Source organism: Moschus berezovskii, chromosome 16, assembly GCF_049115385.1.
Source record: "Moschus berezovskii isolate FMDL1 chromosome 16, NW_MosBer_1.0, whole genome shotgun sequence".
NCBI classification, from domain to species: Eukaryota; Metazoa; Chordata; class Mammalia; order Artiodactyla; family Moschidae; genus Moschus; species Moschus berezovskii.
The window spans coordinates 49,557,672-49,577,762 of record NC_142475.1 but is presented as its reverse complement, the minus strand read 5'-3'; the positions used below and the strand labels follow the sequence as shown (position 1 = coordinate 49,577,762).

Genomic DNA, 20,091 nt, shown 5'->3' with positions numbered 1-20,091 from the left:
CCCTGTCACTGATTCAATTTTCTACAGTATTACTTTTCTCTTTCTGGCTTTGTATACAAATTTAAATGTTGGTACATATTGCATTTTAATTTCCTGTCAGTATTCTTTATCTTCTTTCATTTCTCTTAGAAATTATAGTTTTACAGTTTTACCTCTTTTCTCATTTCTTTTTGCTTCACAGAGTCTATTTTATTTGTATTAAGAAGATAAAATAGCCATATTCTAAAATTTAAAGGTTTTTTCATAGTAAATCTTCCCTCAAACTATGAATTTCTTCTGTATCTTGAGTGATGTATTCTTCCTTTTTATATTGAATCTTCTTTGTTAAAATACTTATTTTGTTTATTTGAATTTAAGTGAAGAATGTTCGAATTAGTTTTGTTTGTTTAGTTGCTAAGTCACATCCTATTCTTTTGTGACCCCATGGACTGCAGGCCTCCAGGCTCCTCTGTCCATCAGATTTCCCAGGCAAGAATACTGCAGTGAATTGCCAGGGGATCTTCCCAAAACAGGGATCGAAGCTCTCCTACATTGGCAGGCAGAAGGATCTTTACTGCTGAGCCATGGGAGAAGTCCATCTAGTCTTAGGTTTGTCAATAAATAGTGTAGGTGTTCTATTCTTTTTTGTTCCCTTACTATATAGCTTAGAACTATTTAGATAGTTTTCAAAAATTTGGGGGAGACAGGTGAAATCATGGCAGCTCCTATTTCTCTTGTCTGTCAAATCCTATAGGTCTTTGAGAAACTGACAAGTGACTCTGTCTCACATCTCTTTTCAACACATTAAATAAGAACAGTATCATTGCTAAGATATTTAAATTAATATGGATTTTTTTCTCTTTTCCAATAGTGGAGAATTTAAAAAGCTGCAAAATCCAGTGTATTATTCTTCTATGGCTGCTTTTAGTTTTTCTTTGTATCATGAGATACTGTGTTTTGTGTCCATGATTCTTAATTCCTTTAGCTGTGTTGCGTTAGAAGAAACTATGCTCCTAGGCTGAATTCTGATAGACTATGAACAATGTCAGGAGCTGAATCTGAGGTAGGGGCAAGCATTGTGAATGTCTAGATATTTTTCAGTCTATTTCTGATATGTCTATCTTTTGTCTTAATTCTGTCTATGGCAGAATGCAGACCAGAACTTCTGTTCATAGACCAATATTTCTGTTACTAGTATTTTAGATATTTATACCTCTTTTGGTATTTAATGGGATGTTTGCAGTAGAAAAACTGGATAAGAACTCATTAAGTACAAACCTAACTTGAGAATTAGAAGAATCTCTATAATATTTCATGATGTCTACTTGGTGTTTATAAGTGGGAAGCCAGAGAAAGATTTATGAATCATGCATAGCTAGGATGAATTGAAAATATTGAAAGTTAAACAAGAAGGTAGAAGGGAGTTAAGGAATGTCATATAGAAGATAAAGAAGCAATGAATGGGACAAAGAAGGTGTGGTTAGGTAGGTATATGGGGATAAGGAACCAGTCTGTTGTTCCATACCCAGTTCTAACTGTTGCTTCCTGACCTGCATACAGGTTTCTCAAGAGGCAGGTCAGGTGGTCTGGGATTCCCATCTCTTTCAGAAGAATTTTCCACAGTTTATTGAGATCCACACAGTCAAAGGCTTTGGCATAGTCAATGAAGCAGAAATAGATGTTTTTCTGGAACTCTCTTGCTTTCTCCATGATCCAGCCTATGTTGGCAATTTGATCTCTGGTTCCTCTGCCTTTTCTAAAACCTGCTTGAACATCTGGAAGTTCACGGTTCACATATTGCTGAAGCCTGGCTTGGAGAATTTTGAGCATGACTTTACTAACGTGTGAGATGAGTGCAATTGTGCGGTAGTTTGAGCATTCTTTTTCATTCCCTTTCTTTGGGATTGGAATGAAGACTGACCTTTTCCAGTCCTGTGGCCACTGCTGAGTTTTCCAAATTTGCTGGCATATTGAGTGTAGCACTTTCACAGCATCATCTTTCAAGATTTGAAATAGCTCAACTGGAATTCCATCACCTCCACTAGCTTTGTTCGTAGTGATGCTTTCTAAGGCCCACTTGACTTCACATTCTTAGATGTCTGGCTCTAGGTCAGTGATCACTTTATCATGACTATCTTGGTCGTGAAGATCTTTTTTGTACAGTTCTTCTGTGTATTCTTGCCACGTCTTCTTAATATCTTCTGCTTCTGTTAGGTCCATACCATTTCTGTCCTTTATCGAGCCCATCTTTGCATGAAATGTTCCCTTGGTATCTCTAATTTTCTTGAAGAGATCTCTTGTTTTTCCTATTCTGTTGTTTTCTTCTATTTCTTTGCATTGATTTCTGAGGAAGGCTTTCTTATCTCTCCTTGCTATTCTTTGGATCTCTGCATTCAGATGCTTATATCTTTCCTTTTCTCCTTTGCTTGTGGCTTCTCTTCTTTTCACAGCTATTTGTAAGGCCTCCTCAGACAGCCATTTTGCTTTTTTGCATTTCTTTTCCATGGGGATGGTCTTGGTCCCTGTCTCCTGTACAATGTCACCAACCTCCGTCCAGAGTACATCAGGCACTCTATCAGATCTAGTCCCTTAAATCTCTTTCTCACTTCCACTGTATAATCATAAGGGATTTGATTGAGGTCATCTCTGAATGGTCTAGTGGTTTTCCCTACTTTCTTCACTTTAAGTCTCAATTTGGCAATAAGGAGTTCATGATCTGGGCCACAGTCAGCTCCTGGTCTTGTTTTTGCTATCTGTATAGAGCTTCTCCATCTTTGGCTGCAAAGAATATAATCAATCTGATTTCGGTGTTGACCATCTGGTGATGTCCATGTGTAGAGTCTTCTCTTGTGTTGTTGTAAGGGGGTGTTTGCTATGACCACCTGACCTGCCTCTTGAGAAACCTGTATGCAGGTCAGGAAGCAACAGTTAGAACTGGACATGGAACAACAGACTGGTTCCAAATAGGTAAATGAGTACGTCAAGGTTGTATATTGTCACCCTGCTTATTTAACTTATATGCAGAGTACATCATGAGGAATGCTGGGCTGGAAGAAGCACAAGCTGGAATAAAGATTGCTAGGAGAAATATCAATAACCTCAGATATGCAGATGACACCACCCTCATGGCAAAAATTGATGAGGAACTCAAAAACCTCTTGAGTGAAAATTTGGCTTGAAGCTCAACATTCAGAAAACGAAGATCATGGCATCTGGTCCCATCACTTCATGGGAAATAGATGGGGAAACAGTGGAAACAGTGTCAGACTTTATTTTTTTGGCTCCAAAATCACTGCGGATGCTGATTGCAGCCAGGAAATTAAAAGACGCTTACTCCTTGGTAGGAAAGTTATGACCAACCTAGATAGCATATTAAAAAGCAGAGACATTACTTTGCCAACCAAGGTCCATCTAGTTAAGGCTATGGTTTTTCCCGTGGTCATGTATGGATGTGAGAGTTGGACTGTGAAGAAAGCTGATCACCAAAGAACTGATGCTTTTGAACTGTGCCGCTGGAGAAAGATTCCTGAGAGTCCCTTGGACTGCAGGGAGATCCAACCAGTCCATTCTAGAGGAGATCAATCCTGGGTGTTCATTGCATGACTGATGCTAAAGCTGAAACTCCAATACTTTGGCCTCCTCATGCAACGAGTTTATTCATGGTGAAGACTCTGATGCTGGGACTAATTGGGGGCAGAAGGAGAAGGGGACAACAGAGAATGAGATGGCTAGATGGCATCACCGACTAGATGGACATGAGTTTGAGTGAATTCTGGGAGTGGTGATGGACAGGGAAGCCTGGTGTGCTGTGATTCATGGGGTCGCAAAGAGTCGGACACGACTGCGCTACTTAACTCAACTGAACTGAACTGATGGGGATAAGGAGAATATGATGCCCTGAGAATAAAAGAAGAAAATGCTCTACAATAGAGTCTTTCTAAAATATGGGTTGAAAAGATGTCAAGAGGAATGAACTCCTGGAAAGATCATTTCATTTGAAAGTTGGTATGATACTGGCCACCTTTTAAGGGGAACTGTAGCTTTCAGTAAAGGTGATTGAACTACTCTTTCTTGAACAGTACAGTGGAAAAAATGAGTAATACTGTTTTGCTGAAAGTTTTCACTCTCGTCTCAGGGTCAAAGGATTTGTTAACAAAATAAGCCACTTGTTATACACAAATAAGTAATAAAAATATTTATTAGAGAAGTATTTAGCTTACTTTCATATACTAACATTAAAAGAAGAGAAATAGAGCAGAAGATACATAACCAAATTGGACTTGCTGAGATTCAGACTTAAACAATGTGGAGAAGTCCCATGTGACAGCAGTCTGGAGTTCCAATTGGGAAAAGGTCCTGGGCAGTGCATCAGCTCTGTGTGTGAGACTTCAAATATTACAGTTCACGGTTCACCCTTATAAACCCAGGATGGACGCAAACTGATATCATCATCAATGTGTAACCAAATTGCAAGCCTCAGTTTAGTTCAGTACAGTCACTCAGTTGTGTCCGACTCTTTGCGACCCCATGAACCGCAGCATGCTAGGCCTCCCTGTCCAACACCAACTCCTGGAGTCTGCCCAAACCCTTTGCAACCCCATAAACTGCTGCACGCCAGGCTTCCCTGTCCAACACCAACTCCCGGAGCTTACTCAAACTCATGTCCATCAAGTCGGTGATGCCATCCAACCATCTCATCCTCTGTGGTCCCCTACTCCTCCTGTTTTCAATCTTTCCCAGAATCATGGTCTTTTCCAATGAGTCAGCTCTTCACATCAGGTGGCCAAAGTTTTGGACTTTCAGCTTCAACACCAGTCTTTCCAATAAATATTCAGGACTGATTTCCTTCAGGATTGATTGGTCTGATCTCCTTGCAGTCCAAGGGACTCTCAAGAATCATCTCCAACACCACAGTTCAAAAGAATCAATTCTTCAGCACTCAGCTTTCTTTATAGTCCAGCTCTCACATTCATACTTGACTACTGGAAAAACCATAGCCTTGACTAGATGGACCTTTGTTGGCAAAGTAATGTGCCTGCTTTTTATTATGTTATCTAGGTTGGTCATAACTTTCTTCCAAGGAGCAAGGATCTTTTAATTTCATGGCTGCAGTCACCATCTGCAGTGATTTTGGAGCCCGAGAAAGTAGAGTCTCTCACTGTTTCCATTGGTTCCCCTTCTTTTTGCCATGAAGTGATGAGACCGGATGCCATGATCTTTGTTTTTTGAATGTTGAGTTTTAAGCCAGTTTTTCACTCTCCTCTTTGAACTTCATCAAGAGGCTCTTTAGTTCCTCTTCACTTTCTGCCTTAAGTGTGGAGTCATCTGCATATCTGAGGTTATTGATATTTTTCCCCACAATCTTTTTTCCAGCTTGTACTTCATCCAGTCTGGCATTTCGCACCATGTACTCTGCATATAAGTTAAATAAGCAGGGTGACAATATACAGCCTTGACTTTCCCAATTTGGATCTAGTCCATTGTCCCATGTCCAGTTCTAACTGTTGCTTCTTGACCTGCATACAAATTTCTCAGGAAGCAAGTAAGGTGGTCTGTTATTCCCATCTCTTGAAGGGTTTTCCACAGTTTGTTGTGATCCACATAGTCAAAGACTTTGGCATAGTCAATAAAAGAGTATTAGATATTTTTCTGGAACTATCTTGCTTTTTCTGTGATCCAGCAGATGTTGGCAATTTGATCTTTGGTTTCTCTGACTTTTCTAAATTGAGCTTGAACATCTGGAAATTCACAATTCATGTACTGTTGAAGCCTGGCTTGGAGATTTTTGAGCATTAGTTTGCTAGCATTTGAGATGAGAGCAATTGTTCGGTAGTTTGAGCATTCTTTAGCATTACCTCTCTTTGGGATTGGAAGGAAATCTGACCTTTTCTAGTTCTGTGGCCACTGCTGAGTTTTCCAAATTTGCTGGCATATTGAGTGCAGTACTTCCACAGCATCATCTTTTAGGATTTGAAACAGCTTAACTGGGATTCCATCACCTCCACTAGCTTTGTTCATAGTGATACTTCCTAAGGCCCCCTTGACTTTGCATTCCAGGATGTCTGGCTCTAGGTGAATGATCATGCCATCGTGATTATCTGGGTCATGAAGATCTTTTTGTATAGTTCTTCTGTGTATTCTTGCCACCTCTTCTTAGTATTTTCTGCTTTGTTAGGTCCATACAATTTCTGTCCTTTATTCTGTCCATCTTTACATGAAATATTCCCTTGGTATCTCTGGTTTTCTTGAAGAGATCCCTAGTCTTTCCCATTCTATTGTTTTCCTCTAGTTCTTTGCATGGAACACTGAGGAAGGCTTTTCTTTTCTTTTTTAAAAACAATTTTAGGAATCTTTACTTAAAAACAACCATATCTTAAAATGGAGTAACTTTGGTTTTATGAGCAGCAAGCAAAGTACAGAAGCAAAAATGCATTACAGGAGCATTAAGTTCTACATTAGGTCACAGCGTCTAATCTAAAATCACACCCGTAATATCATTTTTCAGGATATCTGGGAAATAGTTATTTCCCAGGATGTCTGAACCATAGCTACTCTATTTTGACTTTTAATTGTAAAAAAAAAAAAATTTTTTTTTAATAGCCAAAGCAGATTTCACCATTAATGTTGTCAGTGTTTTTCTAGGTATGAGAAGATGCAAGAATTGGAACTCATAAAACCTTTTTCTGAAAAGATCTAACTATCTGAAGGCCTGTTCTGCCAGTTTTTGTTTTTCAGAGCTCAGAATGCCTCATTCCTGATTTTCACCCTGAACTTCTTTCAGGGGGTGTTGAAGGTCAGCTGCTTGAAATGGTCATGATGTAATCTTTGTAGAGGCAGCTGGCAAGTACCAACTTCCAGTCAGCAGGGTCCCTTCATAGCCACATATCTGACCATGTGACACCATTTCATGGCCATTGTGTCCCGCAGTGCTGGGAAGGATCATTCCCAGGTGTAGGGAAGTGATGGGCCACTCAGTGTGCTAAAATTGGACCAGGCCTTGCAAGTAGCAAAAGTCTCTGGACCACTGTCTTACTAGCCTCCTGGTCCAGGAAAATATTTCCTCTTGTTGCTTTTTCCCATACCCAGAGTCACATTATTACAATTATTGATCCTATATGGAACTGTCAGTTCAGGATTATATCACAGGCTCAGTGAAACAAGTGAAATAGAAAATAATATAGCCATTCAGTTCAGTTCAGTTCAGTTCAGTCGCTCAGTCGTGTCCGACTCTCCGCGACCCCATGAATCACAGCACGCCAGGCCTCCCTGTCCATCACCAACTCCCGGAGTTCACTCAAACTCATGTCCACAGAGTCGGTGATGCCATCCAGCCATCTCATTCTCCGTCGTCCCCTTCTCCTCCCGCCCCCAACCTTTCCCAGCATCAGAGTCTTTTCCAGTGAGTCAACTCGTCGCATGAGGTGGCCAAAGTATTGCAGTTTCAGCTTTAGCATCAGTCCTTCCAATGAATACCCAGGATTGATCTCCTTTAGAATGGACTGGTTGGATCTCCTTGCAGTATAAGGGACTCTCAAGAGTCTTCTCCAACACCACAGTTCAAAAGCATCGATTTTTCGGAGATCAGCTTTCTTCACAGTCCAACTCTCACATCCATACATGACCACGGGAAAAACCATTGCCTTGACTAGACGGACCTTGGTTGGCAAAGTAATGTCTCTGCTTTTTAATATACTATCAAGGTTGGTCATAACTTTCCTTCCAAGGAGCAAGCGTCTTTTAATTTCATGGCTGCAATCAGCATCTGCAGTGATTTTGGAGCCCCCAAAAATAAAGTCTGACAGTTATTAGTAAAATAAGAATTATAAGTCAAGAACTTTCATTAGATAAAGCCTGGTACACCCCAAGTCACCTGACTTCATTCGTTAAATGATTATAGTCTGGTGTTAATCTCCTGGTTGTACATTATGGAGCATCCGACCTTTATCTGAAGATTGGTTACTGAGATAAGCCTTAGAAACTAACCTAGAGTGCCCTTTTTAATAACTTAATTAAATCTTTTAGCAGTATCACGTAACAAGGAACTGTCTCAGCAGTGAGTCTTAGTAAACACTGCTGCTGCTGCTGCTGCTAAGTCACTTAAGTTATGTCCGACTCTGTGCGACCCCATAGACGGCAGCCCACCAGGAGACATTAACAAAACTAGAAACTTAATTTCAGAGAAGGCAATGGCAAGCCACTCCAGTAATATTGCCTAGAAAATCCCATGGATGGAGGAGCCTGGTAGGCTGCAGTCCGTGGGGTCGCTAAGGGTCGGACACGACTGAGCGACTTCACTTTCACTTTTCACTTTCCACTTTCACACATTGGAGAAGGAAATGGCAACCCACTCCAGTGTTCTTGCCTGGAGAATCCCAGGGACAGGGGAGCCTTGGTGGGCTTCCGTCTATGGGGTCACACAGAGTCGGACACGACTGAAGTGACTTAGCAGCAGCAGCAGAAACTTAATTTAACAATTTACAAAACTTAATATTCCGTGATTTTTCATTATGGGGGCCCTGTAGCCAGGGAGGCTTTAACCCATCAAATAAAAAATGAGATTTGTCAGGGAGCTGGGAAAAGCCAAGCAGCCATCTTGGATTTCCCATAGCCCTGACTCTGATTTCCAGCTATTGTTTTTAATTTTCCAGTTTAGAAGCAGACTGTTGCCATGGTTTAAGGACATTAGGACGGCACAAGTCTAACAGAGGAAGGCTTTTTTATCTCTCCTTGCTTTTCTTTGGAACTCTGCTTTCAAAAGGGTATATCTTTCCTTTTCTCCTTGGTCTTTAGCTTCTCTTCTTTTCTCAGCTAATTTTAAGGCCTCCTCAGACAACCGTTTTGCCTTTTTGCATTTCTTTTTCTTGGGGATGGTCTTTATCACTGCCTCCTGTACAATGTTTTGTCTTGTAAAATTTGAAATGTTGTTTAAGCCTGGGACTTGGCTATTCAGGCCCTCTTCAGGGACTCAGTTCAGTTCAGTTCAGTTCAGTTGCTCAGTCGTGTCTGACTCTTTGCAACCCCATGAACCACAGCACGCCAGGCCTCCCTGTCCATCACCAACTCCCGGAGTTCACGCAAACTCATGTCCATCGAGTCGGTGATGCCATCTAGCCATCTCATTCTCGGTCATCCCCGTCTCCTCCCACCTCCAATCCCTCCCAGCATCAGACTCTTTTCCAGTGAGTCAACTCGTCGTATGAGGTGGCCAAAGTATTGGAGTTTCAGCTTTAGCAACAATCCTTCCAATGAACACCCAGGGTTGATCTCCTTTAGAATAGACTGGTTGGATCTCCTTGCAGTCCAAGGGACTCTCAAGAGTCTTCTCCAACACCACAGTTCAAAAGCATCAATTATTTGGAGATCAGCTTTCTTCACAGTCCAACTCTCACATCCATACATGACCACGGGAAAAACCATAGCCTTGACTAGACAGACCTTGGTTGGCAAAGTAATGTCTCTGCTTTTTAATATGCTATCTAGGTTGGTCATAACTTTCATTCCAAGGAGTAAGTGTCTTTTAATTTCCTGGCTGCAATCAGCATCTGCAGTAATTTTGGAGCCCAAAAAAATAAAGTCTGACACTGTTTCCACTGTTTCCCCATCTATTTCCCATGAAGTGATGGGACCAGATGCCATGATCTTCGTTTTCTGAATGTTGAGATTCAAGCCAACCTTTTCACTCTCCTCTTTCACTTTCATCAAGAGGCCTTTGAGTTCCTCTTCACTTTCTGCCATAAGGGTGGTGTCATCTACATATCTGAGGTTATTGATATTTCTCCTGGCAATCTTGATTCCAGCTTGTGCTTCTTCCAGCCCAGCGTTCCTCATGATGTACTCTGCATATAAGTTAAATAAGCAGGGTGACAATATACAACCTTGACGTACTCCTTTTCCTATTTGGAACCAGTCTGTTGTTCCATGTCCAGTTCTAACAGTTGCTTCCTGACCTGCATACAGGTTTCTCAAGAGGCAGGTCAGGTGGTCTGGGATTCCCATCTCTTTCAGAATGTTCCACTGTTTATTGTGATCCACACAGTCAAAGGCTTTGGCATAGTCAATGAAGCAGAAATAGATGTTTTTCTGGAACTCTCTTGCTTTCTCCATGATCCAGCGGATGATGGCAATTTGATCTCTGGTTCCTCTGCCTTTTCTAAAACCTGCTTGAACATCTGGGAGTTCATGGTTCACATATTGCTGAAGCCTGGCTTGGAGAATTTTGAGCATGACTTTACTAACGTGTGAGATGAGTGCAATTGTGCGGTAGTTTGAGCATTCTTTGGCATTGCCTTTCTTTGGGATTGGAATGAAGACTGACATTTTCCAGTCCTGTGGCCATTGCTGCGTTTTCCAAATTTGCTGGCATATTGAGTGTAGCACTTTCACAGCATCATATTTCAGGATTTGAAATAGTTCAACTGGGATTCCATCACCTCCACTAGATTTGTTCGTAGTGATGCTCTCTAAGGCCCACTTGACTACTTATAATTCCTTCATGGATTTAAATTTTGATCAATCATGAAATCACTGATTGCTTTTATTGTGTTTTTTGTTTGTTTGTTTGACAGAACATAAAGGAACAAGAAGAGATTTCAGAAACTATGATAAACCCTGGAAGTTAAATGCAAAGAAGCCTAAAAAGTCAAAAAGTGACCTTGCTGTGTCTAATATTTATCCACCGTCTCCAGAATCAAAATCATGTAAGGAAATTTGTCTTTTAAATATTAACTTAATGTATGTTAAGTGTGTGTTAGTAAAGTGAGGAAAAGGTAAGAATTAAAGCCAAATTTTTTTCTGATATTTCTGCCTATTAATTCTAATGAATTTCACATTTGTTTTAGCATTAACATATATTCTCAAGCATATGTGATTGATTTAGACTTTTGAGTATAATATTCTTTTATGAATGTAAAATTCATGTAGCCGGTCCCTTGCCTATCATGAATAGTTGCAGTATTTTATCATAGTGAGAGCAATATCAACCCTACATTTAATAAAGGGAAAAAAAACAAATTAAATCTCTTAGAGGGAAAGCAAAGAAGATTTCTATTCAAAATGTTTAACAAAATTAAAAAAAAAAATCCTTCATCCAGCGTCTCTCTGAAGTCTTACTCATTTATTACTGAAGGTTGTATATTTCTTCTCTCCCACAATAATAAGTACCCCTTCTTTCAATGCCTCTCCTCCTTTCTCTCTGCCTTTCTAGCTACTAAGTTTTTCCAGTGCTCTGTTACCACCACATATGCATAAACATGTCATATAGCTTAGGATCTTGTTGCAAGTCAGTTATTCTTAGAAGACAAAAGAACCTGAAGGCTGTTCTTAAACATCAGTTTCTTGTGCTTGTTGCAGACTGAGATATGTGATTTTAATTTAAACAGAGAAAGGAATAGGTAGAAAATACTTATCTTTGTTTGAAAATTTTGAAAAATCATTATGTGCTAACTGGATTCTGAATTTGGAACATTTGTGAAAATAACTGAAATTAATTTCTTGAGGTTTTTTTGTTTGTTTGTTTATACAATGACCCTTATAAAAAGAATTGTATCAGCCACAAAATTCTAGTGAGAATTATGTGAAGTATTATAAACTACAAATGTCCTTTTAAAATTATTATTGTAGCTAAATTATACTGCTTCGCCATGTTGGTTTATAATATTTGCTCCCAACATTTAAAAAAAGCATACAGGTTTAAAATTTAAATGTGTTGTTCACAACCATACTCCCAGTAATATCTAGTACAGTTCCTGACTCAATGAATAGTGTTAAATGAAAAAAAAAAGAATAAAGGAATAAATCAATCAGTTCTCAGTCTCATATTTATCTTTCTATCCTTGGAAATGTCTGTCTGTCTGTCTTCATTCTCTCCCAATGATAAATATTAATACGTATCCCTAGAGCTTGCTAATTTTAAAGAGCTAAGTCCTAGAGCTCAGCACTTAGAGGTCAGAATGCTGTAAGGTCCTTATTTTGCAGAGACTTTGCTATTTATGGGATGTTCTATAGGTACAAAATGTTACTGGTGAACTGGTGTATAATATCTTTTCTGTTCAGGTGACCTACTCTTAACCTCTGACTCCACTGGACTATTAACTTTTTAAAGGAAAATTGTTAATACATTCTAATGCATTTTTAATAATAAACATGACATTAAGATTATAGGATTCAGAGTTATTAATTAGAAATATGTTATTTAAACATAAATTTTTCCTGAAATAATAGAATATCTTTTGAACATAGACTGTGGTAAGTCACAGTTGTATGTTGTAATATATAAAGCACCACTAGAAAGAAGCACGAAAAAGAATAAATAAAATGTTAATAAGTTTATTAAAATAGGGTGCCCCAATTTTTTTTATTTATTCTCCCAAAACAAAAACAAGAAAAGAGGAAACAGAGAAACAAATAGCAACTTCTTATTGAAATAAGTGCAATCTCTATCCAAACTCTACAGGCCCTTGAAATTGTATTATTTTAAATTGATTTGGAAAGGCACAGGACCATGATTTTCTAAAGCAATCTTGAAAAACATGAACTAGCTTGGAGAATTTACCCTGCCTGGCTTCAAGTCTTTTTATAAAACTGCAGTTATCAAGACAGTGTGATTTTGGAGAAAGGATGGAAAAATAGATCAATTGCCTTTAATAAAAAGTTTAAAAAAAGAACCTACATATGCAGTCAAATGGTTTTTCACAAGGACATCTAAGTGATATAGTAAGAAAAGAAACAGTCCCTTCAACATTGGATATTCATATGGAAAAATACACACATTGATTCGTACCTTAATTCATGCTGAAAATCAATCTGAGATGGGTCATAGACCTACAGATGGAAACAAGAACAGTGAAATGTCTAAAATAAAACATACAAGTGTACCATTGTGACCTTGGAGAGCCAAAAAAGTCTTAGAGACATTCTAGTTACCATGACTTCATAACAAATCACTCAAAAATACATTTTTTTAGGTTAAAATAGCAAAAGTTAAGCATTTTAAATTGTGCGATTCACATGGCATTTAGTATATTCAAAATAGTGTGCTACCATGACCTCTTTCTTATCAAAACATTTCACCTCAGAAGAGGAAACTGTAACAGTCACTCTATTTCTATCTCCCCCCAGCCCCTGGAAACTCGCTTTCTTTCGCTATGAATTTGCCTGTTTTAATTGGCTCAGCTGTAAAGAATCTGCCTGCAATGTGGGGACACCTGAGTTTGACCCCTGGGTCACGAAGATCCCCTGGAGAAGGGAATGGCAACCCACTCCAGTATTTTTGCTTGGGAAATCCCATGGACAGAGGAGCCTGGCACAAAGATTTGGACATGACTGAGCGAGAAGGGGGTGACAAAGGATGAGTTGGTTGGATGGCATCACTGACTGAATGGACTTGAATTTGAGTAAACTCCAGGAATTGGTGGTAGACAGGGAAACCTGGAGTGCTGCAGTCCATGGGGTTGCAGAGTTAGACACGACTGAGCAACTGAACTGAACTGAGTGACTAACACTTTCATCTTAATAGAATCATATGATGTGTGATCTTCCTGTGATTGACTTATTTTACCTAGTGTAATATTTACAGGTTCATTCCCATTGCAGCAGGTAATAGAACTTCATTCCTTTTTGTGGTTGAATCATATTCCATTGTATGGATAGACTACTTTCTGTTTATTCATCCATTTATTTTGGGGTTTTTGGTTGTTTCTACATTTTGCTATCATGAATAGTCCTGCTATAAACATTGACATACAAGTAGTTTGAATACTCATGATTCATAATTTTGAGGATATACCTTGAAGTGGAAATGCTGGGTCATGTTGTATGTCTTAACTGGAGAGAATTGCAGTTGTATTTTATAGAGGCTGTACTATTTTACATTCCCATCAGCGATACAAAGGTTTTTGGTTTCTCCACATTCTCATCAACATTTGTTACTTTCTATTTATAACAAAAATATTATACCATACAAGTGGGTGTGAAGTGTTATCTTGTTATCTTGTTATATTGAGTGTCCTTTCATGTTCTTCTTGGCTGTATGTATATCTTCCTTGGAGAAATGTCTATTGAAGTCCTTTGTTCATTTTTTAAAGTAAGTTGCTATTTTTATCTGCAAGTAAAGTTAGTTTTATTTTTCATTTTCCAATTTTGATGCTGTTTATTTTGTTTTCTTGCCTACTTGCTCAGGGTAGAAATTTAATAGTGTTGAAGGTAAGTGATGAAAGCCAGCATCCTTTCTTGTTCCTCATCTTAAGGGGAAAACTTTTCATTATTTTACTAATCTACATGATGTTAGCTGTGAGTTTCTTTTATCATATTGAAGAAGTTCCTTTCTACTCATTTACTGGGAGTTTATATTATGACAGAATATTGAATTTTGTCAAAAGCCTTTTCTCCATCAGTCAAAATGATGGAGCATTTTAAAATTCGTTCTGTTAACACAATTATTGCATTGATTAATTTTCTTATGTTAAATAACTTTTATATTCATGAGATAATTCCCACTTTGTCATGATGTTTAAACTTTTTTAATGAGTTCATTTATTAGTTTTAGTTTTTATTGCATGGGAACAGCTTATAAATACTTTTTAAATATAATTTTTGACATTGGAGTATAGTTTATTTACAATGTTGTATTAGTTTTAGGTGTATAGCAAAGTGATTCAGTTTTACATCTACATATATCCATTCTTTTTCAGATTCTTTTCCCATGTAGGTTATTACAGAATATTGAGTAGTTTCTTGTACTATACATTAGGTCCTTGTTGATTATCTATTTTATATGTAATAGTGTGTATATGTTAATCCCAAACTCCTAATTATCCCTCCCCCCGACCTTTCCCTTCAGGGAAGAGGAAGTTTGTTTTCCAAGTCTGTGAGGCTGTTTCTATTTTATAAATAAGTTCATTCATATCATCTTTTTAGATTCCACATGTGTGATATCATACTATATATGTCTTTGTGTGACTTACAGCATTTATTACAGTCATGTCTAGATCCATCCATGTTGACTGCAAATGGCATTATTTCATTCTTATTTATGACTGAGAAATATTCCATCGTATATACATACTATACCTTCTTTATCTATTCCTCTGGGGATGGATATTTAGGTTAATTCCATGTCTTGGCTACTCTAGTGCTGCAGTGAACATTGGAGTGCATGTATCTTTTCAAATTATGATTTCCTCTGGATATATGCCCAGGAGTGGGAATGCTATATTGTGTAGTAGCTCTATTTTGAGTTTTTTAAGGAATATCCATACTCTTCTCCGTAGTGGTTTTACCAATTTACATTCCCACCAACAGTGTGAAAGGTTTCCCTTTTCTCAAAACCATCTCCCACATTTATTGTTTATAGACTTTTTGATGATGGCCATTGTGACAACTGTGAGGTGATACCTCATTGTAGTTTTAATTTGCATTTCTGTAATAATTAGCAATGTTGAGCATCTTTTCATATGCTTTTTTGGCCATCTGTATGTCTTCCTTAGATCTTCTGCCCATTTTTTGATTGAGTTGTTTGTTTTTTTGATATTGTCATGAGCTGTTTGTATAGTTTGGATATTAATACCTTGTCAGTTGCTTCATTTGCAAATATTTTCTCCCATTCTGTGGGTTTTTGTTTCATTTTTGTGTGTGTGTGATTTCCTTTGCTGTGCAAAACCTTTTAAGTTGAATTAGGTCCCATTTAAAAATTTTTGGTTTTATTTTCATTAGAATAGGAGATGCATCCAAAAAGATACTGCTGCAATTTAGGTGAAAGAGTGTTCTGCCTGTTTTCCTCTAAGAGTTTTATAGTATCTGGCCTTATATTTAAGTATTTAATCCATTTTGAATTTGTTTTTGTGTTAGAGAATGTTCTAATTTCATTCTTTTAAATGGAGCTCTCCAGTTTTTCCAGAACCACTAATTGAAGAGACTGTCTTTTCTCTATTGTATAATACACTCTTAGCTACCTTGTTGTAAATTAATTGACCATAGGTATACTGCTGGGCTTTCTATCTTGTTCCATTGATGTATATTTCTGTTTCTGTGACAGTACCTTACTATTGATTACTACAGCTTCAGTGTATAATCTGAAGTTCAGCGGCCTGATTCCTCCAGCTCCATTTTTCTTTCTCAAGATTGCTTTGACTATTTTGTGTTTCCATAATCCTTTTATTATGCTGCTGAATTTGATATGTTGCTATTTTGTTGAGCATTTTTGCATCTATTTTCAGAAGAGGTGCTGCTATATTGTTTTATTATTATGTCCTTGTCTTCTGTGTCAGGGAAATTCTGACTTTATAGAATGAGTTTAGATGCATTCCCTCCTTTTACATTTTTTTCAGTTCTTCTTTATATGTTTGGTAGAATTCACCAATGAAGCCACCTTGTCTTGTGCTTGACTTTGTTGTGAGGTTTTTGATTATTGATTCCATGTCTTATTATAAATATTTCATTTATTCTTGAGTAGCTTTTGGCAGTTTGTTTCTAGGAATTTTTCCATTTCATCTAGGTTCTGTAGTTTATTGGCATTAAATATTCATAACATTCTAATTCTTTTTAAAAACAGTTCTGTAAAGTCTGTAGTAATGTCTTGGTTACATTTCTGATTTTAGTAATTTGAGTCTTAGTTCTTAGTGAATCTAGCTAAAGGTTTATTAATTTTTAAGCTCTTTCTTAAGATTCAACTTTTGGTTTTGATTTATTTCTGTTACATTTGAATCCTCTATTTCACCTATCTCTGTTTTAATATTTATTATTTATGTCATTCTGCTAGGTTTAGTTTTCTATTCTTTTCTACTTCTTTAAGGTATAAAGGTCAGTTATTGATATAAGATGTTTCTTGCTTTTAATTGTGGGCATTACAATTGCAAATTCCCATCTGAGAAACCACCTTTACTGTAGTCTATACATATCTTGACTTATTTTGTGACCTGACATATATATGGTCTATACTAGAGGTTGTTCCACATGCACTGGGAAGAAAAATACGTATGACTGTTAGTCTTTGTATTGTTCTCTATATGTCTATAAGGCCTAATTGATTTATAGTGTTGTTATATTTATAGTGTTATTCAAGTGCTCTGTTTTCTTATTGATCTGTTTAGATTTTTTTCTATCCATTATTGACACAGCAGTATTAGAGTTTCCAGCTATTATTGTAGAATTCTATACCCTCAGTTATATCAGTGTTTGATTCATGTATTTGGGGGCTCTGCTGTTAGATATGTATATGTTTTTTTTTTAATTTATTTTATTGGAGGCAAATTACCTTACATTAATATATTGGTTGGTTTTGCCATACATTGACACGAATCTGCCCCGGATGTACACGTGTTCCCTTTCTTGAACCCCCCGCCCACCTCCCTCTTCCCCATATCCTCCCTCCAGGTCATCCCCGTGCACCAGCCCCAAGCATCCTGTATCATGCGTCGAACCTGGACTGGTCACATATGATAATATACATGCCACGGGAGAACGGCATTGTAGATTTGTATATGTTAAATAATTGTTAAATCTTCTTGACTGGTTGACCATTTTACCAATATGTAATATTCTTTGTCCTCTTCTTTAACAAGTTTTGTCTTAAAGTCTATTTTGTCTGATATTAGCATAGCCACCCCTACTCTTTTTCATTAATGTTTTCATGGAATATCTTTCAAGCATTATTTCCTCAAATGTTCTTTCTTCTCCTTTTGGGACTACCATTATGTGTATGTTGGTACAATATACAAATTGATAAAGAAAAGTCATAATACATCTCAAATAATACTTGAATGTATTTGATAAAATTTTATAATTCTTACTTTGAAATAAAACTGATAAAGAGACTTTCAAAATAAAAGGATATTTTCTCAGCTGAAGTATTATTTGACAGAAATATTTGTGTAATAAGTATAAAAAGTTTTCTAAGTGACTGTTCTTAAAAGAACAAAGACAATAATAAAAGGAAAAAAGACCGTATTAACAGTTATTAACTTTCATATGAGATAAATATCATTAACATTCATTACAAAAGATCTTTATTGCTAAAACTTATTTAAAAATATATACTGTATATTATTTAGGCCAGTTTTGTAAGGAATACAATAACCTGTTACCCTAAGCAATAGACTGAGCTCGAATAGAATGTCATTTCTATGAGTACAGGGAATTTTGTTACATTTATTCATACTGGTTTACTCCTAGAACCTAGGACAGTGTTTTGTGCTATACAAATGAGAGTATAAATGAGTAAATGAAGAGAATTTAAGGATAGATTAGTACAGAATATGTCCTGGTCTCATGAGATAACAGTTTAGAAGCTGTGCATTTTCAGATAACAAAAAAAGAACATGTTACACAATGCAAACTAGTATAGGTACAAACATCTGCAAGATAATATTATGATTTTAATTTTCAATTGTGAATTGTCATGACTAAAGGAAATTATGACAAAGAGAGTTCACTGAAGTTTTTCCTATGTGCGTGAAGCATTTCTACTGTTTACCTGGTGTAGTAGTGGTTTCCAATAGAATGGTTGAGGATGGTCAGTGGAGTCTTGGCAGAAGGGGCCAGAAAAACATTTGTCTATCAATTCCCTATGTATGATAGTGTATACTGATTCTTTTATAGCCATTTCAGATTTGTGATCCAGATGAGAAAATTGAGGTAAGTACATTAACTTCAGTTAAAACCAAATCCTAGAACCAGTTCTCAGTATTTTTTTTTATGCTTTTGTATTTGGCAGAGATTTCTCGTTTTTTTAATGTTTTGCACAGCATATGCAAAGAGGAATAGCTGTATATTTGTTAAAATTTTAGGGAAAAAATGAAAAGACTGTGCATCTGTATAGAAAACATAAATTGCATAGATACAAGAGAATTAACATGGCAATGCAATGTCTGAAAAATCGTAGTATGGAAATGCAGAAGGCAAGAGACATGAAATAATAAATTCACTATAATCAACTTTAGGTATATCATAACTATAGTACTGGGAAATCTGACATATTGTAAATGAAGGTATAGTACTTGGGAGGAACTTTCAGGAAAGAATACTAGCATTTGTTAAATTTTTAGAAAATAGAGTTAAAAGATCTAAATAATTGAAATTATTCTGGTTCAAAAGAAATGGATAAATAATATATCCAAAGTCATTTGGAGGAGATAGTAAATTTATTGTTTGACGCACAGATGGAAATTATTGGTGGAGATATCAGGAGTCAATTAATTCTGATTTGGTTAATGCTTTTCAAAATAGGTCCTGCTCAGTATACAGTAGGCTGTTTGTGAAGTAGTGACCTCTTTATGAATGAATGGAGCATGACCATTTATATGGTGCTATGGATGGGTTCCTGCTGTGCTCTGGGGATATGTTTTATCTCAGTGATATTACAGGCTGTCCCTAATCTCAGATTGTTTCATCTCATATGGATCATATTGATATTCTGTTGTTTACACCATTCTATTGTTATCCATTTCTCCTGAGGACATTTTTTAGACAATATATTTAAACTGTAGCCCTGAGTTTTAATACTAAGTATTACCTAAGCAAGGTTTTCATCAGAAACCTTTAGAGATTCTCACCTGGAGTCTGTAAACCAGGCTGATGACTCCCAAATCACCTTCCATTAGTTATCAAAACATCTTCTGAAATCATCCAGTGTAGTTGATTAGACCATGATTATCCTGTGGCCTTCCTTATCCTCGATTTGGATCCCATGATAAATTGAATATCACGTATGTAGCACATTGTCACAAGCTACAGAAATATAGAAAGAAATTTGTCTTAGTTTCTCTTGAAAGTTCCCGAGGGAAAGAGCTTGGATGTTGTATCATTTCTCTATAGTGCTGCATATAACCATCCCCAAACTCCATGGCCTTAAACAACAAATTATAGTTTTTCAGAGTTCAGCAAATTGGCTGCACAGTTCTGCTGGTCTCATCTGAGTTTGCCCACAAGGGCATGCAGGTGGTGTTGTGCAAAGTCTGCTGGGGTAGGCAGCGGAGCATGTCTCATGATTATCTGGGGAGGTTGATTGGGACTGATTTTTTTAAAAAGGACTGTTCTTATTTTTTTATTTGGAGATATCTTGATAGGATATGGTAATTTTCAGAAAAGTGAGATAATATAATGATGCAGATTACAGAAATT

The 20,091-nt window shown here is 37.0% G+C and overlaps 1 protein-coding gene across 2 annotated transcripts in view; it reads left to right on the top strand.

Moving 5' to 3' along the window:
• Positions 1 to 20,091, top strand: part of C16H8orf34 (chromosome 16 C8orf34 homolog) — a 372,567-nt gene that overhangs the window by 77,175 nt on the left and 275,301 nt on the right. For both annotated transcript variants that reach the window (XM_055432500.2, XM_088844611.1), the window contains exon 3: positions 10,545 to 10,676. In XM_055432500.2, coding sequence (XP_055288475.2) covers positions 10,545 to 10,676 — 132 coding nt within the window. The remainder of the gene's footprint in view (positions 1 to 10,544; positions 10,677 to 20,091) is intronic.